At 49.8% G+C, this 24,039-nt stretch overlaps 2 protein-coding genes across 6 annotated transcripts; one reads left to right on the top strand and one right to left on the bottom strand.

Annotated features, from left to right (window-relative positions):
* The first annotated feature begins 43 nt into the window (after positions 1 to 43).
* Positions 44 to 18,493, top strand: Smagp (small cell adhesion glycoprotein). 3 transcript variants are annotated; one of them, XM_039078935.2, is made up of 4 exons: positions 44 to 187; positions 1,733 to 1,801; positions 16,491 to 16,571; positions 17,170 to 17,815. In XM_039078935.2, the coding sequence occupies exons 2-4, from the start codon at positions 1,768 to 1,770 to the stop codon at positions 17,346 to 17,348; spliced, it is 294 nt and encodes a 97-aa protein (XP_038934863.1). In that variant the 5' UTR covers positions 44 to 187; positions 1,733 to 1,767; the 3' UTR covers positions 17,349 to 17,815. The 3 variants fall into 3 exon arrangements, with proteins under 3 accessions (XP_038934863.1, NP_877969.1, XP_006242385.1); NM_182817.2 differs by lacking the exon at positions 44 to 187 and adding an exon at positions 1,209 to 1,230 and having other exon boundaries at positions 17,170 to 18,493; XM_006242323.5 differs by lacking the exon at positions 44 to 187 and adding an exon at positions 1,219 to 1,420.
* On the bottom strand, positions 18,492 to 24,033 carry Dazap2 (DAZ associated protein 2). Of its 3 annotated transcripts, none has more exons than XM_039078934.2 (5): positions 23,890 to 24,033; positions 23,588 to 23,834; positions 22,321 to 22,439; positions 21,390 to 21,635; positions 18,492 to 19,873 (listed from the first exon to the last, which is right to left on the bottom strand). In XM_039078934.2, the coding sequence occupies exons 2-5, from the start codon at positions 23,598 to 23,600 to the stop codon at positions 19,745 to 19,747; spliced, it is 507 nt and encodes a 168-aa protein (XP_038934862.1). In that variant the 5' UTR covers positions 23,601 to 23,834; positions 23,890 to 24,033; the 3' UTR covers positions 18,492 to 19,744. The 3 variants fall into 3 exon arrangements, with proteins under 3 accessions (XP_038934862.1, NP_001382601.1, NP_001382602.1); NM_001395672.1 differs by having other exon boundaries at positions 23,588 to 23,765; positions 23,890 to 23,999; NM_001395673.1 differs by lacking the exon at positions 23,588 to 23,834 and having other exon boundaries at positions 23,890 to 23,999.
* Between the last annotated feature and the right edge of the window lie 6 nt (positions 24,034 to 24,039).

The following is a 24,039-nucleotide window of genomic DNA, read 5'->3' as shown; positions in this document are numbered from 1 at the left end:
TGCGCTGTGTGTGCGCGCGCGCGCGCGCGCGCCTGTGTGCGCACATGCGCGCACGCTCTCGCATGACGCCACATGCTTGTCATAGCATGCATGTAGAAATTAGAGGACACCCTTGCGGAGACGGTTCTGTCGTTCCACCCTCATGCAGTTTCCACAATGGAACTCAGTCGTCAGGTTTACAAGCCAAGTAAGTGTGTCTTCACTGGCTGAGTCCCAGCAACGTGTTTTAGGTGTCTGCCGTGCCGATGGAGGCCAGGAGAGGGCATCAAGATCCCCTGAGACTGAATCACAAGTAAACTTTTAAAGGTTCTATTTTAAAAGGGGGGGGGGGGGACACTTAGGAAAGCCAAGCGTGGTTGGTCAGGTTTGACCCTTAGTGAATAGCCAAGATAACGCTGGCCAGTGTTTATTGAGCATATATCACGTGCCAGGTGAGGTTCTAGGCAGCTCAATGGAGCTCCGCAGTAACACTCTGAGTTCACACAGCTTTGCCCCAGACAGAATCAGAAAGTAACTTGTGTTAGCTTACACAGCGGGGCCAACTCCAGAGCCCGTGTTATATAGAATTACATCCTCTTAGTCACCGGGTTCCTCTAGTAAATTTGGGAGCATTTCCTGTCACTGACATGAGTCAAACAGTAGCCTAAGTACTGCCCTGATGAATATTTAAATCAAGGCGCTTGCCGCCGGCTAGGACCAGGGTTGTAAAATGGCTTTACTGGAATTGCCACTTTCAGTGCCCATTTTAGGGATGAGGAAGCCGACTACTGAGGTGCTCAGGAATGTGCCCACAGCCACCCAGCTGGCAAGCAGCTGCTGGGGCGTTTAACCCTAAACAGCTCACAGCCACACCTCCTACCCTCTCCACGCTCCACCGCCTCCTGGGAAGGTCGCACGCGGAAGGTCCAGGTGGCCCCGGGAGGTGCTGGGCTAAGTCGTCCGGCAGCCGCGGACTCCGCTCCCGCGGGACGCGCCCCTCGCTCGCCCCACTCCGGGCACTGCGTACCCTAGCACGGGGGCGGAGCGGCTTCGGACAGTGGCTTTTCCTCCCGAGGGAACCTGCGGAGGGCGGCCCCGCGCTCCTTCCTGTCCCTCCCACCGCGGCCCGGGCTCGGCGGACGCTCGGCGCGGGGTCCCGGGCGCGGCCTGGGCGACTCTCGGCCGCTCCCACCCCGGCGAGTTCAAAAGGACGCGCGGCGCCCGTCCCTGCCCGCCGGTCGGACTGGAAAGGTGAGCGCGCCGCCGGGGAGCCGAGAGCCCGCACTCGGCAGCTGCGCGCCTGCGACGGGACCTGGGAGGGTAGCGCGTGGCTGCGAGGATCCTCGTCGGCCAAGGCGCGGGGCCGGGGCGCGCTGGGTCCCCGGGGAGCGGGGTGGACCCAGTGGACGGCTCGGCGGGGCTCCGGGCCCTGGAAGCCCAGGTATTGCAGGTGGCGGAGGGACCCGAATCGCTCACGGGCGCAATGGGGCGGACCCTTGCTTCACTTTCCCATGCCTGGGGAAAGGGTCACCAACGCCTCTGGTCCCCGGCACCCCGCGGCCGGGGTCGGCTCTTGGGGAGGGATTTGTTTATGGAAGCTGACTAGATCCTCGGGGAGAACCGAAAGGAAGAGAAGAGACAAATCCAGGGGAAGGGACTCGGGAAAACCTGGCGCCTGAGGCTCTCCTGGGATCTCCAAGCCCTGCAACCTTAGGTGCCCATCCACCTCATTTTTTGTCTGTCCTTCCCACAGATCTGACCCTCTGAGATAGTCTGCCCTCAGCCACGATGAACAACCTACCGGCCACACCTTCTCCTGAAGGTAGGTGATGGAAGTCATGGAGTAGGAGAATTGCTCAAGAATTGCCATCCCGTCCCACCCCTAAAACAGTCTTGGAATTCCGTGAGGCCTCATTGTAGAAAGGAAGACTCACCCATCCCTACCCCACCCACCCCCTAGCCCCCCGCCGCCGGGCTTTATTCAGGAAAAGGCTCAGAGGAAACAGGATTCAACTACTGCGTGTCCTTTAGTGCTGTTTTACTGTCCAGTCTGGATCAGGCCAGTTCCAGGCACTGAGGGTCACCTGGGCTTAGGAAGTTCTTTTCCGCCCAGAGGATTTTTACACTCACCCCAGGAGTTAAGGAGAAAAGGAATCTTCTAAAGAAACCGGGAGGGCTCGGGATGCAGCTTACTTGGTAGAGTGTTTGCCAAGCATGGGTTCAGTCCACAGTACTGAATGAGTCCTGCCAGGTGAAACCCATTTTGATGGCCTGTGCCTGCAATCCCTTCCTCCCGCAACTTGGGAGGTAGAGGTGGGAGTACCAGAAGTCCAAGGTTATCCTCAGCTAAATAGTGAATTCAAGTCTAGCCTGGGCTACATAAGACTCTGTCAGAAAGTGGGATGTGCAGTGTGTTTAAAAATTCTTGAAGCCAGGTGGTGGTGGAGGGCAGGGATCTGAGGTGGTGATTGAGTCTTACCTTTCATTTCCTAATCAGGCTGGGTCTGGTTCTTGGACAGATATTTACATATTAATTAGTTTCACCTGGTGCCAGCCTGGTTGTGGGAGAAGCGAACCTGTGATATATAGCCTTGTGTTTCCTTACGTATAGTCTCGGGTTTTCTCTGGTTTTTCCATGAGAACAAACGGTTCACTTCGATTGTCGCTGTTTTTGATGATGTGAAGTAAAGGGAGAGAGAACCTCTGGGAAGGCAAATCTGGGCAGTTTCTCCTGAAACTATTGGGACACGTGGTGAGCAAAGAGAAATGGTGGACAAACCTGCAAGCGGGTGAGCAGAGCCTCCCAAGTGGGGAGGTGAGCTTTGCAACAAAGTGTCTAGATGAGTTAGGCTGAGTATTTACCCTTTTGTGTCTAGTTACTTTATCCAGCACAATGCTTCAAGGGTCACCGGTGCGCACTGTAGCGTCAGAATTTCCTTCCATTTAAGTCTCAGTAATCGTCCATACATTTGTTTAGCACATATAAACCAGTATCTGGTGGCCGTTTGCTTTTACTGTCAATCCTGATGGCTATACATCCAGAAGTGGAATTGTTAATATGGCAACTGATATATTTGTAAAGAACCACTATAGAGCTTTTCATAGTAGCTGTGTTATTTACCAGCCACAGACAAAGGTTCTGATTTCTCTCCAACGTGTGTCATGCCTGGCCAGTGTGATACTAATGTTTTAATGGATGGGAGACGGTGTCTTGTTGTGACTTTGTTTCTCTAGTGACTAGTGATGTCCAAGCACGTTCTTGTGTGCTTGTTGGTCACCTGGGCATCTGGAGAAAAGTGTCTTGTTCAAGACTATGTCTATTTCTTGAACATTTATTTATTTATGTTGTACACATGTCTGCACGTGTATGTTGTCCCCCTCCTCAGCTCACACATGCCGTAACACACATGTGGCAGTCAGAGGACAACTTTCTGGAGTCGGTTCTCTCCTTCCACCACGTGAGTCCGGGGATCTAAGTCAGGGGCCAGGCTTGGCAGCAGTGCCTTCACGGGCCAGCCAACCGCTGGCTCGTGCCTGGTTTTAAATCACACTGTTAGGTTGTCGTTGAGTTGTGTGTTCTTGGTTCACCAAGGGACCTGAGTTGGGTGGGATTCTAGGACATAGCATAGAGTTTCCTGCCCACTAGGTCTGAGCAAACATCCATCCAAGCACCAGAGTGGAGAGACCACCAGTGATCAGCCAGGATTCCCTGCAGGATGGGGTGCAGGGCCAGCTCCTGGGCACCCCAGCTTGTACTTCATCTTCCTGCTATGTTCCCTTCAAATCCTTCCTTCCCTAGTTCAGGAGTGCGGGATTACCCGCACCATTGGGTTCTCGGGCTCTGATACCTTTGTCCCTGGCTCTTGGACTCTTCCCTTTTTTTTTTTTTTTTTTTTTTTGGTTCTTTTTTTTTCGGAGCTGGGGACCGAACCCAGGGCCTTGCGCTTCCTAGGCAAGCGCTCTACCGCTGAGCCAAATCCCCAGCCCCGCTTTTCTCTGTTGTTGTTGTTGTTGTTGTTTTTAACATTTAAAATGTGTTTTTCAATGTCACCAAGATCTTTTATGTAGCATTAATATAATAATGTCTCTCGTAATGAGTACTTATGGACGATAATGTTGTAATGAATAATTAATTGACTATAGGGCAATCTTAGTATTATTTTATTTTAAAGCTCATTACATAGACTTTAAAGGAAATTTAAGCCGTTAAAAGTAAAATCACTAAAAGATATTTTCATAGGCCCCTGAGATTATTGTGGACCCAGCTGCTGTCCATGTGTGGTTAGCCTGACTAGAACCCTGACTCGGGAGCTCTGGCCACCCCACCCATCCCATGCCACCCAGTGGCCTCCTCCTAGGTGGCCCTTACCATGTGCTAGACACCCGGCACTTCCTACTGAACTTTTTTCTTACCACACCTAGAAGGTTTTATTCTCATTTTATGGAAACAAAATCCGAGTTCGAGGAAGTTAAGAAATTTTCAGCGATATTAAAAAACAAACACCAACTTCCCAGTTTGGGAAAAAAAAAAAAAAGGAAAGAAAAGAAAGAAAATTTCCCATAGGGCTGCTGATTGGAGCAAAGGGAGCAGACAGGGCCTGCGCCCAGCCCGAGTGACTCCCAAGTTATGTTCTTTCCATCATGGTCTGCTGCTCCCGAGGTCTCCACACCGGTCACAGCAGCCAGCCAGGATCCCTGAGTGCACGCCTAAGGACCCAGGGCTGTGGGAGGGACCCTGTCAGGCTGGTCTAGAGGGAATGAGCAGATTGGCAGGTTCAGGTGGTAACAGATCTGATGCCTCCCGATAAGAGAACTGGCAGCTCTGGAGACACAGAGGCACAAAGGAATCAGCTAGTATCTGGGTCAGCACCAAGGAAGCTGTGAGGGATCTGAAGGCCTGGGAGGGTTAGGATCTGGGCGGAGCCTTTAAGCTGTGGCCCTCTACCGGCCGCCTACCTACTCTGAAGGGCTGCCTTTCCTGGAAGCTCAGAAGGGGAGAGGGAGAGCATGTTTCCTTCTTTGGGAAAAGTGGCAGGAACTGGGGGTCAAAGTTAGAGCCTTCCACAAATGACCCCCCCTCCACAAGCACTGGTGCACTGCACTACGGCCCAGACTCCTCCTTTTGGTGCCAGGGCTCCTGGGTTTAGATTGCTTTGTGGTGGTTGTGGTGGTTGTGATGGTTGTGGTGCTTTCCCCCGAAAGCTGTAAGCAGTGATTGTGGTGGAGCGTGCGTGTAACACCAGCACTCGGGAGGGTATGGACCTGGTGTGGTTTGCAATGGAGATTCGAAAGCAGCTAAGGTCAACACAGCACCTGAGGTCAAAGGTCAGAGCACCGTGGCCAAACCTCACCCTCACGGCCAACCTTTGAATCTCCTTAAAGCCCCTGCTCATCCTCACTCTCAAGGACTCTTGAGCATATCAGAGTTCCCAGAGAAGAGCTGCTCACAGCTCCACCTCCACCATCTTCCATTTCCTGCTGAAGGCTCTTCTTCCACCATCTTCCCGTTTCCTGCCTGCGGTGTCCTGGTTCTGATTACTATGCATCAGCTGTCTGCAGCCGAGCCCTCTGGTGCTGCATGAGGTCCCATCCTTTCAGGGACTGGCATCAGGCACCCTCTCAGTTGTTTGCTCTGTCTGAGTCATCCGGAAGTCGTACCCACACCTGCTGGCTTTTCTCCCTTCTCCCTCCAGGCTCCAGCAGCGGCCCCAGTCCTTCCACCTTGGCACAAAAACTCTGAGCGAATATAGCTTGAGCTAGGTGTGGTGATGCATGCCTTTAAATCCAGCACTTGGGGGACAGAGACAGGCAGATCTCCATGAGTTCCAGGCTGGCCAGGGCTACATAGGAAAATGTTGTCTCAAAAAGAAAAATGCACACACACAAGCATACACACACTCACACACAGAGGCACACACACACACAGGCATACAGACACACACACAGGCATACACACACACACACACAGAGGCACACACAAGCACACACAGGCACACATGCATATAGGGTAGGAGTTGCAATGGCACTGTCTGTCAATGGCACAGTCGTAATGATGCTCAGGTCCCCAGCACTCAATGGAAAAAGCCAGAAGCAGTTAGCAAAGCGGGGCTGTCGTTGTCATTCTGGTGCCGGGGAGGTGGAGCTGGGATCCCTAGCTTGCCAGCCAGCCAGTCTAGCTGAATCCAGAAGGTCAGGTTCAGTGAGACACCTTGTCTCAAAGAATAAGATGAAAGCCGGGTGGCAGGGTGGTAGGGACACACCCTTTAATCCCAGCACTCAGGAGGCAGAGGCAGGTGGATCTCTGGTCTACAGAGCGGATCCCAGGGCAACCAGGGCAACACAGAGAAACCCTGTCTTGGAAAACAAAAACAAACAAACAAAACCCCAAACAACAACAAGAAAAAAATGAAACAAAAAAAAAAAACAAGAAAAAAAATGAAAAGAATTAATTATATACCTGACATTGACCTTTGGTTCACATGTATGCTCGAGTGTACACAGACAGACAGACAGACACACACACATACACATACACATATACACACATACACATATACACACATACATACCACGCATACACATATACACACATACACATATACACACATACACACACAAACACACCACACATACACACACAAACATACCACACATATACACACACACCACACATACACAAACACACCACACATACACACACATACACACATACATACATACACACATATACACACATACATACACACACATACACACATACACACACACATACACCACACGTACACACACATACACATAAAGACACACACACACCAGAGCTTCCAGGGACTAAGCCACTACCTAAAGACTATACATGGACTGACCCTGGACTCTGACCTCATAGGTAGCAATGAATAGCCTAGTAAGAGCACCAGTGGAAGGGGAAGCCCTGGGTCCTGCTAAGACTGAACAGTGAACTAGTCTATGGGGGGAGGGCGGCAATGGGGGGAGGGTTGGGAGGGGAACACCCATAAGGAAGGGGAGGGGGGAGGGGGATGTTTGCCTGGAAACCGGGAAAGGGAATAACACTCGAAATGTATATAAGAAATACTCAAGTTAATAAAAAAAAAAAAAAAGACACACACACACACACACACACACACACACACACACACACAGAGCTTATTTATACTCTGCCTCCGGTTCCTCCTTCCATTTTTTTTCTGGCACCTACCCTAAACCACAGCTTTGCAATTCAACTCTAAAGCAGAACTTGTCTCAGGAAGGTCACCTTGGGTCCCATGGGAAGTACAGCAAATGCCCAGGCCCCTGATCAATTTGGTCGCCGAGAGTTACTGACCTACCAACCTAGGGTTAGGGTTACAGGGTTAGGGATCTTCCCAGCCTCCTGGAGTTGCTAATGAATGTCCAGATTCATGTCTGTCTTCCTTACACTGCTGGGGACCAGATCCAGGGCCATGCACATGAGAGACCAGCTAACCCTCTACCCCGAGCCCTATCCCAACCCCCCTTTTCTCATTTCTTTCTTTTTTTTTTTTAAAGATTTATTCATTTATTATATATAAGTACACTGTTGCTGTCTTCAGACATCAGAAGAGGGCATCAGATCTCTTTACAGATGGTTGTGAGCCACCATGTGGTTGCTGGGAATTGAACTCATGACCTCTGGAAGAGCAGTCGGGTGCTCTTAACCGCTGAGCCATCTCTCCAGCCCATTTCTTTCTTTTTTTAAGATTTATTTACTTATTTTATGTTAAGACAGCCTGCTCCTGTCTCACAGGGAAGAGGGCATCGGATCCTATTACAGATGGTTGTGAGCCACCATGTGGTTGCTGGGAATTGAACTCAGGACCTCTGGAAGAGCAGTTAGTGCCCTTAACCGCTGAGCCATCTCTCTAGCCCCTTTTTTCATTTCTTAATATCTGGTCCAGATTTATTCTTGACTTCCTGTTTATCTGATAGGCAGTCATGCCCTGTCCCCACTCAGTGAGAGCAAACCTCTCCTCCTCCAGGTACTCAGGACTCTACCCCCACATCCTGTCCAGGCCTTTGCTTCAAAAGATCCGGCCATGTTCTCACTGGGCTGCTGCTGTACTCAGGGCTTAGAGGTGAATGGGTTTGGGTGTTAAGGATGTGTCAGCCTTGGCCTTCTTTTCACTTTCAGCCTGTTGTCCGAGCCCCAGAGGGATCCCTTGATCAATCTCTTTGAAGTATGGGTTGCCACATAGCAAGTGACTCGATTCATTTGCATAAAACAGCAGCAGCCACCTGGCATTTTAAAGACTTTGGCTGAGCACCTGCTGCCGGGAGTAGAGCGCACTCACCTGGTGTGCGCGGGTGTACACACAAACTCACAAAACGAGTCCAGGCTGGTTGTCATTTCCCATGGCTCCTGTCACGGTGTGCCCCGCACTCACGCATGGAGCTGCGGTGATGGGCAAGTCCACCGTGCCCTCCCAGGGCCTGGCATTTGTTACTGGTTCTCAGCGGAGCCTGGAAACTGGGTTACCCTCCGCATACACTCATCCTCCCCTAGACTAGACGGAGTCTCTTCAGGATACGGTGGTCTCAGGATTTCAAGTGTGATATTTGGAATTCCAGGGTCCCCTGCCACCTTCTGCTGTATCAAGATCTGCATTTTTTTTAAAGAAAAACTTTTTTTCATTTTTATGTTACGTACATGAATGTTTTGCCTGCATATGTCGTCAGTGCCTGCAGAATCTAGAAAAGGCTATCAGATCTCCCAGGAACTGGAGCGTAGGTGCTGGGAATCGAACCTAGTTCCTCTGGAAGAGCGGTCAATTCTACAACAGCTGAGGCCTCTCCAGAACCCACAGTGTGTGTTTTAACATGATCTCTAGGAGACTGCTGACAACCTTGAGGAAATACGGCCTAGTAATGGACCTGTGGCAGCTCTGCACCTCACGGACAGCTGAGGCCCATATTGCAGCCACAGGCCCATGTGCTATTGTCTTGTGGTTTCTTTCCTTCCCTGCTGCTCCCTTTCTCCCTCCAAGCTGCCTTCACGTGGCACCTTTGACATGGCAACGCACACTCCCAAGAGACACTCCAGCCCAGGTGCCTTCCAGCATTGCAGACAGCTTTACCTTGACCTTGCGGTCCCCACCATTCATGTGACTGCTTCCCTCCCGACCTTCCAGGCTTTATCCAGGGCGTCTCTCAGGGACTTTCCCTGGCTATCTTATTTAAAACTGCAGCTCCTTCCCACATCCCACCGCCTGCCTCATCTGTGTTATCCCACACATTAGAGTTTCCTTCCCCACTTCCTTTACTCTTGTTTTATGTATATGTGTGCTTTCAGAAGCCATGTGACTGCTGGGGGCTAAACCCTGGTCCTCGGCTCTTAAACACCGAGCCATCTCTCCTTCCTTGCAGCTTCCTGTTTTAAGGAGGGATAAAGCTCCAGGCCTGCTTTTGCTGTGTTTCGTTGACCCGTTTGCCTGCAGTGTGATGCTTCATCCTGGGGTTCAGAAACAGCGCCCGAGTGAGCATCCGGTGACATCATTCACCTGTTTCCTGGGTGTATACTCAGAAACTGACTGCTCGAGTCTCTGTTTACATTTTAGGAGACCAGTGGGGGCAGTGCTCTGGCAGGGTTTTATTATCATTATTTGATTCGTTTTTGTTTTTATAAACAGGGTTTTGCTGCGTATAGCCCAGGCTGGATTTGAACTCTGAGTGTTGCCTCTGCCTCAGTTTTCTGAGCACTGAGACTTCAGAGCTCAGAAAATCTTTTGTGTGTGTGTGTGTGTGTGTGTGTGTGTGTGTGTGTGTGTGCTCTCGCGTGTGTCTTGGCTAACACCTGTGGAGGTCAAAGGACAACTTTGTGGAGTCAGTTCTCTCCTGCCTTTTCACGCATGTTCCAGAGATCAAACTTTGGTTGTGAGATTTAGATCACTGAGCAGCAAGCCCCTTCACTGGCCTCTCAATGCATTTATAGGCTAGGTACATTTGCCTGTTTTGTTCATTGATCTGTGACCAGAACCTATACACGCTCAATACTTAATTGACTTTTAAATTCTATGTCACTCTGTCACCTCCTAGAGTCTGGGATTAAAGGCAGGTACCACGCACTACTGGCTATTAACCGAGCCTCCCTGCAGAGCCTCAGCGGACCCTGAGCTCAGGGCGAGCCTCCCTCTTCAGCCTGGATTATAAGTGAACCCCACCACTCCAGACTTAACTTTTATTTAGGCTTGGTATCTGAATCTAGGAAGTGTAGTAGCTTCCTCACAGGGTTCCGCTCACAGGGCTCCCGCCCTGGTTCAGAGCCTTTACTGTCTCCTTTCGAAGGTTCCCAAGGCAAGTCTCCATATCTTGACCCTTCCATCCTCGCCTGTCTGTGCCCTTCCCGCCTCTCGGAGCAGGGAGGACTCAGTTGCTAGTTCTGTATGCGCCTCTGGCTGTCATTCATCTGGATCCCTTTGTATCTGTACTTCCTGGGCCATTTCCCTTCTCTTCTTCCTGATTTGGAGACAAGGTCTCATTATGTGGCCCACACTGGCCTCAAACCATCTCACTGTCCTCCTCCCAATGGCTAGAATTACTGTCCTGCGTGCCACCACACCCATGCCACCACGCCCGGCCCAGCTTCTCTTCTCTTGGGCCCACTTCCTCAGGCCCTCGTGATTCCCACTTCTCTCTACCGGAAAAAAAAATTCTCTATTTGGAAACAGAGACCGCTGCACCTCAGGAATCCTGCTTTCTCCCTCTAAACTGACACCTTCAAAGCCACACCTCAAGCCTTGGATTCCCTTTCCCAAATGTAACATTTTGCAAATTGTCCTGGTAATTTGTCTGCTACCCGGAGCTTCCTGACACTGTTCAGGCAGCTTCTAACCTTGGCATTTCTGCTAGAAAGCTTGGTGTGCAATTTTTTTTTTAATTTTGTAAATGAGTCATGTTTTGAAGTCACACTGAAAACAGAGGACTTACAGGAAAAGCAGGAATGGGCAGACCATGCAATAGGAGGGAGGGCAGACCAGGAACACTTCAGGATCTTTATAATCAGACTCCACATAAACACAGTAACAGCCTCCATAAAAATGTTGGCTAGCATCTGAACCTTGAGTCCCGGTCGGGTGGGCGTGTCCTCAGGTAGGCTTGTTCTTTTGCAGGCAGATCCTCCCTTGGGTGAGATTTATTGTTCTCACTTCTTTGTTTTTATTTTGTTGTTTATTTATTTGAGACTTGGTAGCTCTTTCTAGCCTTGACTGTGTACCTTAGCCCCTTGCCTCTGCCTCTCATAAAGGCATGCGTGACCTTGCTCTCTGCCTATTCATTTCTAATAGAAACCATTTTCATCAAAACAAAGTCTGTCAGTCATGGTGCCTCAGGCCTTTAATCCTAGAACTTCAGGAGGGACTCTTGAGTTTGAGGCCTGCCGCAATTACATAGTGAGATTCTGTCTCTAAAGAAATAAAATTTTAACAAAAAAAATTTAAGACGGGCATGGTGACACATATCTCTGTACCCAGAGGCAGAGGCAGGTGGATTTCTGTGAGTTTGAGGCCAGCCTGGTCTACAGAGCGAGTTCCAGGAAGCCAGAGCTACACAGAGAAACCCTGTTTCAGAAAAACAAAAAAACTAAAAACCTATGACTGGGCATGAACTCCTTGAGTTTGCAGAGTTTGGTACCAAAGCCCTGAAAACCAGCATGGGCTGCATGCCTGCAATCCCAGCCCTCCAGAGGTGGAGGCCAGGGAGTCACAAGTTCAAGGTCATTGTTGGCTAGAGAGCGTGTCACAAAACCTTTACAGGGTTCCAGGGTTTGACCTCCAGGTTTGCACAGCAAGCGCCTTTTCCTGATGAGCCATCTTGCTGGCCCTCATAATTTAAGTAGCACTGTTAACATCTAATTTTTCATGTGTGTGCACTGTGTCTGTAGAGACTACAATAAGGTGTTGGATCCCCTGGAACTGGAGTTATAGGAAACTGTGAGCCATCCAATGTGGGTGCTAAGAACTAAACCCAGTCCTCTCCAAAGACAGCATTTACACACACACACACACACACACACACACACACACACACACACACACATGCATCTCCCCATACTCTCTCTCTCTCACACACACACACACACACTCTCATACACACATAAACACACATACACACTCACACATGCATCTCCCATACTCTCTCTCACACACACACTCACACACACACACACTCTCATACACACATAAACACACATTCACACATACACACTCACACATGCATCTCCCCATACTCACACACACACATAACTCTCATACACATACACACACACACACACATCACTCTCACACACCACTCACATATACACACTCACACATAAATCTTCACACACACACACACACACATACATACTCTCACACCACACACAGACACTCATACATTCATACATGCATCTCCCCATACTCACATACACACACTCATACTCACATATACACTCTTCCCATACACACACACTCACACATACATCTCCCCATACATACACACACACACTCACACATGCATCTCCCCATACACACACACTCACACATACATCTCCCCCCACACACACACTCACACATACATCTACACACACACACACTCACACATACATCTACACACACACACTCACACATACATCTCCCCCCACACACACACACTCACACATACATCTACACACATACACACACTCACACATACATCTACACACATACACACACTCACACATACATCTCCCCACACACACACACACACTCACACATACATCTACACACACACACATCTCCCCATACACACACACACACACACACACTCACACATACATCTCCCCATACATACACACACACACTCACACATACATCTCCCCATACATACACACACACACACACACACACACACACACACAAGCTGTATCCTAGCGCTCTGGGCTCTCCCACACTATTACACCGTAGCCCTGCAGTGTTGGTTTAATAATTCACATGGAGAGCAGGTGTGAATGGGCCATCAGGGTGACTGAACACTGCTGCCTAATGACCTGAGTGCTGTCTCCTGGAGCCCCATGGTAGGAAAGCCCCAGTTCCCTCAGGTTATTATAACTTGACCTCATAAATCAGTCTCAGGAGGCAGAGGCAGGGGGTTCTCTGTGCGTTCAAGGTCAGCCTGGTCCACATAGTGAGTTCCAGGACAGCCCTGGCTTTGCAGAGAGACCTTGTCTCACCCTATCCCACCCCCACCCCCAAATAAAGAAGGGTTGGGCTGGCTTTGAGACCAGAAAGCATTCCTGACAGTTTATCTTTGCTGGAAAAGGGCGATTCATGAGATTCTTGTTCTCTGTGAAAAAGACCCTTCTCGCTTGACCCCCTTTTGCCCCAGCTCACAGCAACTGATGTTGCTTCACCCATGCACAGTGGTACCGCATCAGTGTTCCTTGGATGACTCTGCTGAGAATACCCCTTTCCAGTCCCGGTCCTAGTACCACTCAAATATGGCTTCCATGGAAGTCACCCCTGGCAGAAATACTAACCAGTCCCCTCCACTGCTTTTCTGATCTTGGGGTGTTCAGATGGTGTAATCTACGGGCACGGTAGGGTGTAAGCACTGTGAAACTGGTCCTGCTCTGCTCTGTCCTCAGCGTGTCTAGCGCAGCTTCTGGCAAAGCAGGTGGGCCACAGTGTGCCCTTCTGACTTCCCCTTCCCTCTGCGCGCTCACGCGCTCGCGCTCCCTCTCTCTCTCTCTCTCTCTCTCTCTCTCTCTCTCCCTCCCTCCCTCCCTCCCTCCCTGCCTCCCTCCCTCCCTCCCTCTCCCCAACTCCCTCACTCCTCTGCCCACACCCCTTCGTGGTTTTTCTTTGCTTTCTTTTGAGATAGGGTCTCTCTCCAGCCTGGTTAGAACTCACTGTAAAGCCATGCCTCCAGCTCTTGAGGGCTGTGATTATAGGTCCAAGCAAGCCATTAGGTAAATAAAGTAAATAAATGGTGGCTCTGGAGATAACCAGCCCATTTCCCCCTGAAAGCCTGGATCCTGCCTTAACCTTTACAAAGTTACATTGTCCAAGGGTTACATCAAAATGCTAATTAAGGGGGCTGGAGACATGGCTCAGTGGTTAAGAGCACTGACTGCTCTTCCACCTGAGTTCAAATCCCAGCAACTGCATGGTGGCTCACAACCATCTGTAATGAGATCTGATGCCCTCTTCTGGTGTGTCTGAAGACAGCTTTAGTGTACTCATATATAATAAATAAATAAAATCTTTTTTAAAAATACTAATTAAAAGATTGTGGTGGGCTGGAGAGATGACTCAGTGGTTGAGAGCACTGACTACTCTTGCAGAGGTCCTGAGTTCAAATCCCAGAAACCACATGGTGGCTCACAACCATCTGTAATGGGATCCGATGCCCTCTTCTGGTGTGTCTGAAGACAGTGTACTTATATATAATAAATAAATGTTTAAAGAAAGAAAGGAAGGAAGGAAGAAAGGAAGAAAGAAAAAACTGTGGTATCGCACAGTATTTTATCACATTAATTCCAGCTCTGGGGAAACAGAGGCAGGCAGATCTTTGAGAGTTCAAGGCCAGCCTGGTCTATGGAGCAACTCCAGGCCAACCAGAGACCTTAAAAAAAAAAAAAAAGACTTGTCCACATGCTTCTAGACCACAGTTTGGTAATGTCCTGACTCAAAGTAATGACTTTAGCTGGGGCTTTGGAACCTTTGGGGTGTAGATCTTAAAAGGATAGGCAGATGCAGGATAGAATGCGGGAAGGCTCTGGGTACTAGCAGCCCTGTTCTGAGCCTGGTAAACGTAGGGTTGGGAACTTGCTCAGTGGGCAAGGCACCTACTATATAAACACAAGTACCTGAGTTCAGATCCCCAGAACCCAGGTGAAGCCATGGGCAGTACCATGTGTTCATTTTGCTTTAGAAAGGTTCCCGCTAGTATTGGCTGGCCTGGAACTCCCAGAGACCCACCAGCCTCCATCTCCTAGGCACCAGGGTTAAAGGTGAGCAGCACTGGCAGCAGCACTGGCAGCAGCACATCTTTGCTACCTCAGCACTCCAGTCTTGAGGTGGGACTTGGAGACAGGAGACTCGTCGGAGGCCACTAGCATAGGTAGCAGAGGACGGGAAGAGATCCGGTCTCAAACCAAGAGGAAGATAAGGATGGAGCCCAGAACTTGTCCCCTGTGACTTCCACAAGTACACCACAGTATGCATTACCAAAACTCAACAAACGTGCACACATAGATACGTATGTCCCACGTGCAGGAGTAGAGTATGTAGAACGCTGAAACATGAACAGGATACACCGTGACGCTGCATTATATATAATATCTATAATATACATATCAATATAGGTTTGGTGATTCTTTCTTGTCCAAGGGTGTACAGCTGGTAGAGGGGTCAGGGATCATATTTGAAAATCAATCAGTCCAGGCTCAAAAGCCTCTGTTTCTTTGTTTCTTCGTATGAGACGGGATCTCCCTGTACAGCTCAGACTAGCCTGGAACCCTCCATAGCACAGGAGAACCTCGAACCATCGTTCTCAGTCCTGAGTGCTGAGGTTGTAGATATGTCACCGCATCTAGCAAAACTGACCCCTTGGCTTATATTTTTTTTAAAGATTCTCATTCTATAGCCCTGGCTAGCCTGGAACTCTCTTTATAGTCCAGGCTGGTCTTGACCTCTGAAATCTGTCTGCCTCTGCCTCCTGAGTGCTAGAATTAAAGGCATGCACCTTCACCCCCAAGCCAAAAACCCTGTTTACTTAGTTAGCTGTTTCTTGAAACAAGGTCTCACTATGTGGCTCTGGTTGTCCGGAAACTCATTCTGTAGACCAGGCTGGCCTTGAACTCAGATCTGCCTGCCTCTGCCTCCCAAGTGCTACGATTAAAAGTGTGAGTCATTACAGCTAGCTCAAGTCCCTCTTTTTAACCATTGTATTGGGCAGAGAGAAATTCAAAAAAAGTTGTCTTTTGGAAATAGTTTGCTTTCATCTCAGTTTCCTGGGATTTTTTTTTTTTTTTTAAGATTTGCTTTATTTATATGAGTACACTGTTGCTGTCTTCAGACACACCAGAAGAGGGCATCCAATCCCTTTACAGATGATTGTGAGCCACCATGTGGTTGCTGGGAATTGAACTCAGGACCTCTGGAAGAGCAGTCAGTGCTCCTAACCGCTGAGCCATCTCTCCAGCCCCTTCCTGGGATTTTCTGCCTGGAGTTCCTGTAGACAACAGTTGATGAACTGTTTTTATCTGTATTTTATGAGTGTTTCCCTGCATGTGTGCTTGAGTACATGTGTGCCTGGTGGCCACAGAGGCTAGGACACCAGATCCTCCTCTCCAACTGGAGTTAGAGGATAAACAGCCACTATGTGGGTGCTGGAGATAAAATCTGGGTCCTCAGGGAGACCAGACAGTGTGCTAAGCACTGAGCAATTCTCCGGGATGGTGTAGTGACAGAATGCTAAAGACAAAAGGTTCACTCTTTCCCTTTCCTCCTTCTTCAACTTCCCAGAACTGATGACCACGCCGGTTTTTCAGGCCCCTGAGACAATGTCCCCACAAGCTGAAGAGGCCAGCACAGCACTCATTGCAGGTAACAAAGCCAGTGTACCAATCCAAGGGTCCTCCGGGCCGCGATCACTTGCTCCACAGACAGCCTGGAACCCAGTGTGACAGCTAAGATCTTCCCCATCCAGGAAAAGCCACATGGGGGTAACTGGGTTCATCCTGGCATGTGTAGGTCTGATACATGCAGACAGAGCTGTAAAAGACGCAGAGGCATAACCATAAGTGATAGGCTTAAGGGTGACCAGGCACGGGTGCATGTGGCCGCTCAGCTGGGGTGTGTGGGTTGGGAGGACGGTATACGTGGTTTGTTGAGTGGGTGAGGAAGAACGGGGAGAACCAGAGAAGCTCGCATAGGAAGCTATGTATTTAAAACACCCTTCCTGTTGGCATGAGCTATTTATTTCCCTGCTGGTTTCTAGCACGATCGTCAGGAACTGGTTTGGGAGGAAGTTGAGTCCTGTCAGAAATCAAAACAGCTTGTCTATAGTGAAGTACCAAGAGCCTCTGGATGATGTGCCCTAGCGAAGCTGTGTCTGAGGGAGACCCTACTAGGAAGGAATGACCTAATTCAGATGGGCCCTTGAAGTACTGAAACATCTCTCTCTCCCTCTTTCCCTTCCAAGTTGTTATAACCGTGGTGTTCCTTACCCTGCTCTCAGTGGTGACCTTGATCTTCTTTTACCTGTACAAGAATAAAGGCAGCTACGTCACCTATGAGCCTGCAGAAGGGGAGCCCAGCGCCATCCTCCAGATGGAGACTGACTCAGCCAAGGGCAAAGAGAAGGAAGAGTACTTCATCTAATGATCCCCAGACTGGAGGGGCCAGTTCCTGGCTCCAACACTGAGACACTGCCTCTGTAGTTAGGGAATGTAAAGTGGAATTGAGTGATACAGGCAAATTCACTCACCTCCCAGGACACAGCCCCCAATACCGGCATCACTGACTCCAGGCTCCAGAGACACGGAGAGAGCTGCTCATGACGTTGGGCCTTGGTAAGGACAGGACAAAAACTGGCCAACAAAGTGGGGCTGTGCCCGAGTTGGAAGTGAGGTCACAGGCTGGTTGATGTCCCCTCCCTAGTTGCCTAGCAATAACCCCAGTGTAGCTATCTAGTCTTCCTGGAGGCTGGATACCACAAGAAGGGGTCAGGCCAGGGTGGATAGGAGTCTGAGAATGTTACTGTCTTTGTTTGATCTGAGCCCCACCGTTCCCCCAACAGTCTTAAACTAACACTGTTTTTATCCAAATTAAACTTATTATAAAAGTAAGATTTTCATTTACAAGAACTAAATTTTTCCTTGGTTTGCTTAAGCTTTGTACAGCATTTTTCTCTTGCATGTTTAACTCACCTGCTTGTGTTATCTCAGTAAGAAAGTGTAATGGAGTTCTGCAGGTCCTGGAACTAACTCATCAGGAGCTGGGAATGAGGACAGCCAGGAGGTTTGTCCCAAGATGAACATCACCCAAAACACATGAAAAATAAGTTGGTTTGTTCTTAATCCTGGCAAGGACCACAATCTCCCAGATCCCGTGTATGTATGGACAGAGCCAAGAAAGACCTGGCCTTCAATGCCATTGTAAAGCTTTTCCCCTTGAGACAGGGTTTCTCCGTGGTGCCCCGCCTGTCCTGGAACTTGCTCTGTAGACCAGACTGGCCTCAAACTAACAGACCTGCCTACCTCTGCCTCCTGAGTGCTGGACTACAGTTGTGTGTGGGTCACCACAGCCAGCATCACTTTCATTTCTGAGTTTACATTTTGAGTCCAGAATCATCTCTAGTGGAACTCATGAGAGCAGTCAACCTAGACTGGCAGAGCTGCATTTACTTCAAAGACATATTAAAGAAACCGCACGGGAGCACTGGTTTCTGGGTGGGATGTAAAAGGCATGACACATGGAGAAAGCCTTCTGAGCACATTCTAAGTAAAGAATGCTGGAGTGAGGTGTAATGCAACTTCATCACTTTATTCAAATCTTCAAAATAGTCTTTATTCTACATTTTTAGTATAAAAAAATCCACAAGTTAAGTGCACCACAGTGTAGAGAGACATACAACGCTGAACTTCCATAACAGTCGATGGTACAGTCAAACATCACATGTACAGAACACAAGATTTAGATGAACTGAAATATCAGGTAAAATAAAATAAAATCCAATCTCAGAAAACAAATCAAAATATTAAGGATCCCTGAAGTATTAATCCTACTGAGATCTCACTGGACTCAAGTCATAGTATAGTGAGGCATTCGCGTGACCCTACTGATTCACCTCAGGAAACTCCTGGGACCCAAGTGGCTGCATGCAACACTCAGGAAGTGATAACTAGTTTATCTAAAACTCCCTTAATTAGGCTTTCAAGCCAAGCTTTTGATATGCATCTTCCTCCCTGCCTGTCATTTTTAAGTTTTCCTAGGACAGTTTGCACTGAGAGCTGTTGTTAAGTTGGGTTTCTGGCACCACAGCTAGTCTGGGTTCATGGGGATGCAGAGATGGCTTATGAGGTGGGTCCAAAGGGTGCCTTCACCTTGCCTGGAGATATACAAAACCCCAGAAATGGAGTCTCTGCTCGGGACACACAGGGGGCTTCAGAGGATCCTTATGAAAGACGAGTTAAAAAATGTCAGGTAGGACAGGTGCAGGGAGACAGGGGCTGAGTCTGACTGGCTCTCGGTCCTGCACCACTGACTCCATGGACATCGATGGGAGGACTGGGGACAGGACAGGCGGGGCAGAGGATGGGAAGGAAAGGGCAGACAGCTAATGCGTTTCATTAACAAGTAAGATAAATCAGAGACTTAAAAGAGATTAAAGACCAATCAGAATAATTTGGCAACTTTAATTCTTAGGAAGATCAAAGTTCCCTCCAAACCTAATTTGATGTTTCATTCCTAGAAGCAAAGACCAGCATGGCACAGTATCACTCCAGAGGAATTAAGGAAGAGCCTTGGGGCCGCTTCCCTCACATTCATTTGAAGAATGGACACCTCCCTACCTCAGAATGCTTTAGGGAGGGACTGCTACCCTTACATGGTTCCTTATTAAATTTGAAAAGTGCCTCAAAGTTTGGACACCAGAAAGACACCCCAAAAACATGTGTCTAAACGGCAACTTCAGGTTAATATGACTAAAGCAGTTACATTGTGAGAAGTGCTGAAGTATGTGATGTCTTCCCCGGCACAGGAGTGGCCACAGCTCCTCACCAAATAGTGTAGCCACCATCTGAGCCACCCATGAAGAAGTTTCCCTTGCGTTGAGTTACAAGGACGTTGGCTCCCTGCATGACTGCAAGCTGAGCAGCGTTGGGAGGGCATCCAGGAGGTGGAGGCTGGAAGGAAAGGACAAGGTACAGTGGGCACAGGGAAAGAACACAGGGAAGCAGACACTGCGTAAGAAGGTGGCAGTGTGCCAACTACTAACTTTTATTTCTGTGGGCAGTGGGGGAGGTCAACCCAGGAACTCAGGAACTCTCACTAAACTGGTTCCTGCTATGTAGCCCAAGCTGACATTAAACTCAAAGGAAGTCTCTTGCCTCAGTCTCCCCACTGTTCAAATTATAACATGTTATAAATTATATAACATACTAAGCAATCAGCATCTTAAGGAGCTAAGACAACTGCTTGAGTTCTAGAGCAAGTACCCTCTCCGAGTCCAGGACACAGGCAGGAACGGAAATCGGTCATTCACCCAAGGTGTTCCAGCTCTAAGATGCAGCCTGTAAGTACCAAATCTCATCCTTCTCAGGGGAGTGCCACTACCACCACACAGGCTCTCTTGTGAGGATGTGGGGTTTTACTTACCAGGGATGGGGAGAGTCCTTTGTACAGGCTAAGCAAATGTTCTCCCATTGGGCTACATCTCCAGCAACTCCAGATTAATATACAACACTGTTAGAAGCCAATAATGACCATCCCCACCTCACCCTAGACTGTGACTCCTGAGAAGATGGACTTTGCTACAACCTTGTGGGCTACAAACCCCATACACAGCAGTATCACTGAGCAGGAGGACATGAAAACCACAATCCATTACTGGGACTACGCATTCTACTTTCTTACTCGCCTGGGCTCCTAGTACATTTCCCCCTCACGGCAAATATTAAATGCTATGAACTCGGAAAGTAGCTCCCCTAGACCAGTTCACTGTGCTGAACAACTGAAAAAGGAGCTAGCAGCCAGCAGTATTTTCTTTATTTTTTATAGGCAGGGTTTCTCTGTGTAGCCCTGGCTGTCCTGGAATTCACTCTGTAGACCAGGCTGGCCTCAAACTCAGAGAGACCCCTATCTCTGCCCCTAATGCTAGGATCAAGGGCAGATGCCACTATCACCTGGCTAGCAGTATTTTTTTTTTTTAATTTATTTCATGTCTGTGAGTACACAGTCACTGTCTTCAGACACACCAGAAGAGGTCATCAGATCCCATTACAGATGGTTTGTGAGCCACCATGTGGTTACTAGGATTTGAACTCAGGACCTCTGGAAGAGCAGTCAGTGCTCTCAACCACTGAGCCATCTCTCTAGCCCGCTAGCAGGATTTTAATAGGACAAGAAAACAAATGAGGGGTTGGGGATTTAACTCAGTGGTAGAGCGCTTGCCTAGCAAGCGCAAGGCCCTGGGTTCGGTCCCCAGCTCTGAAAAAAAAGAAAAAAGAAGACAAATGAATCTGATTAACTCTAAGGACTGTGCCCAATGCCCTGATTGGCCCAGCCACATTTCTGTCATGAGAGGGCAGCAGCTGTGCCAGTCCTGACTACTACTACCCTGGGATGGTAGGAGAATGAGTATGAAGTCATTTCAGACGGTTCAAGTGCACGAGGGCTGAGCTCTTGGTTAGGCATACTCACAGGAATGCTGCCAGTGGTGGCACCAGCTCCAAATCTGGCACCTGCATCGTACCCTCCTTCCACCAGCACTGCCGAGCCAGGTGGATAGATGGGACCAACTGGGTAATAAGCCATGGGGATCGTGGAGCCTAAAGGCCCAACAGCCACAGACTGGGCCATAGGCAGATACAACGAGGCGCCAGGAAATGCAGCTGACATGGTGGGGACTGTGGCAGCCCCTGGATGAACAAAGCTTGGACGATAGAGCTAAAAGAAGCAGAAGAGAAGGCAAAATATTTCTGTGACACTGGTATTTGAAATTCCTCTAAGTATTGCTGAGACCATCTCCTGTACTTCAGGCTAGCCTGCAAGAATGTAGGAGTGGATGACCTTCAACTCCTGACTCTCCTGCCTTGACCTCTTGACTGATGGAAATAAAAGCCTGCACCACCAAATCCAGCTCACATTGGGCTGGAGACCAAATCCAGGGCTTGGTGCATGCTAAGCAAGCACTCTACCAAATCAACTACATCCCCAGCCCCTTGTTTTGTTTTGGAAATGGGGTTTGGTTCTATAGCCCAAGACAGTCTTGACCTCAAGCTCCTCCTGCCTGAGCCTTCCGTGTGCTGAGACTACTGGTCTTACCACCACGCATGGCTCATGAGTCCATTCTCAGTTCTTGTGTGTGTGGATCACACTGGTTACTGTCACTGGCACACAGTTTCTGGGTCATTTGCATCCACAGCTACTACTGGGCTCAAGGGACCCAAACTCAGCCTAACTCAGCATGTCAAATAACAAGCAGATAATGCGTTCAATTCCAATGGTAATTATTAACTTATGTTTTAGACGGTTCATAGAGCATTCTCTGCTTCTGAATTTGAAGATTTAACAATGGGGGAGGGGTCCAAGAGTGTATTCAAATAGTTAAAAGTCTAGCAAAGTGCAGTACCTCTGAGTATGCAGGTGGAGCATCAGTATAGGGTGGAGCCTGAGGAAGATGTAAGGTCTGAGGATATACTGGATTCCCAGGAGGCTGCACAGGGTAGGTAGGCTGTGTTGGATATTGACCTGGAATACAAAAGGGGAAGAGAGATGTTGTCTATCAAATTAGGGAGGTGGCAAATAGGAAAGATGCTCCTGACAAAATGCCACTCTTCCTGAGGACCCAAGTTCTGTTCCCAGCATCCACATCTGACACAACCTCTTTTCAACTCTAGCTTCTGTCTTTGTGGGCACCTACCCTCACATTCACAGACAATAAAAAAAATTTGTAAAACGGGCAGTTAACTTGGTGAGCTCAAGCAGAAGAATTGCAAACAGATTGCCCCACAGGGCCTTAGCTCTTAGAGCCAAGAAAATAAAAGATTGTCTCTGCACCCTCACAGTGGAAGGTGCTGGGTTCTGACTGGGCAGAAGGCGCTGTTCCCACTAGCATACTGATGGAGGAATCAAGTGTAACTTGGCCCCGTTCCCTCCCAAATAAAGGACAGGTCTGAGAACCCGTGCCGGGGATTCTGGATTGCTGGTGTTTTGGGGGGACTTCTAGTCCGGGTAGTCTCCCACGGACTGTGCGGTAACCAGTGCAGACTCTGTGGAACCCACGGTTCTGCGTGTTACCTCACGGGTTGGTTCCTACTCAAGGTCGACTTCCAAAGAGTGAGTGAATGGAAGTTAACCATGAGAAGGGCGGCGGCTGGGGGCGGGAGGTAAACGCGACCATGGTCTGACAAACATTAGCACAGGCACGACTATAAATCCTGGCCCTGAGGAGGGAGCGCGAAAAGTCGAAGGCAGGCGGGAAAGGATCCTTGAAGGCCGGGACTGGGCAGCAGAGCCGGCACCTCACGAGTTAAGCTCGGCCAAGGCCTGTTGTTCCGAAGCGCGGCGCCCCGCCTCTGCCGGTCCTCCATTGGCCTACCCAAATCCCTGCTCTAGCTCCCCATTCGCTCCAGCCGGTGTCAGTCACGGAAAAACACCCCCACCTCACACACTGGAGCCCGCGGCTCCAAACTGCGCCACAGAGTTTATGGGGCCGGGGCCCGGAGAGCCGAGTTGCTGCGGTGTGTGGGGGAGGGGGGGCGGACACGTCAGGTGCGGCCCCGCTCCGCGGCCTGCTGAGGAGAGCGGCCCTGACCGCCCCGAGCCCGCCGCCCCCGGGCCCACTCGACCCGAACCCGCCCGCGTCCCCGACGACCTCCGCCGCTTCCCGGCCTTGCCTTTGCTGTTCATGGTGGCTCTAATCCACTTCCACTCGGCGTCGCGGACGGTTATTTTTCTCGTCCTCTTCCTGTTCGGAGTCACTTCCGTGTCACGTGACGCCCGTCCACTCTGCGTCAGTCGATGCCCGAGTGCACTGCCGCCGGAAACCCCGCCCCCTCGCAGGCCCGCCAGTCGCTGCAAGGAGGGCGCTTACAGCCCCGCCTTTCTCGGGTGCCCCGCCCTCCCTGCGCGCTCTGCTCTCACCTCGCGCAGCTCCTTCCCGCGCGGCCCCGCCCTCCCTGCGCGGTTTCCCCCTCACCTCGCGCTTTAGGCTCAACTCATGCCCTGCCCTTCCTGCGTGGCTCCGCCCTCCTCGCGCTCCCCGGGTTCCCCGCTCTTCCTGCGCGGCCTCGCCTCACCCGGTGCCCGCTATCCTCTGCGTGGCCCCGCCCTCCTCGCCCACACCGCT

Source organism: Rattus norvegicus, chromosome 7 (assembly GCF_036323735.1).
Source record: "Rattus norvegicus strain BN/NHsdMcwi chromosome 7, GRCr8, whole genome shotgun sequence".
In the NCBI taxonomy this organism is placed as follows: Eukaryota; Metazoa; Chordata; class Mammalia; order Rodentia; family Muridae; genus Rattus; species Rattus norvegicus.
The sequence above is the reverse complement of the archived record's forward strand: the minus strand, read 5'-3'. Positions and strand labels throughout refer to the sequence as shown.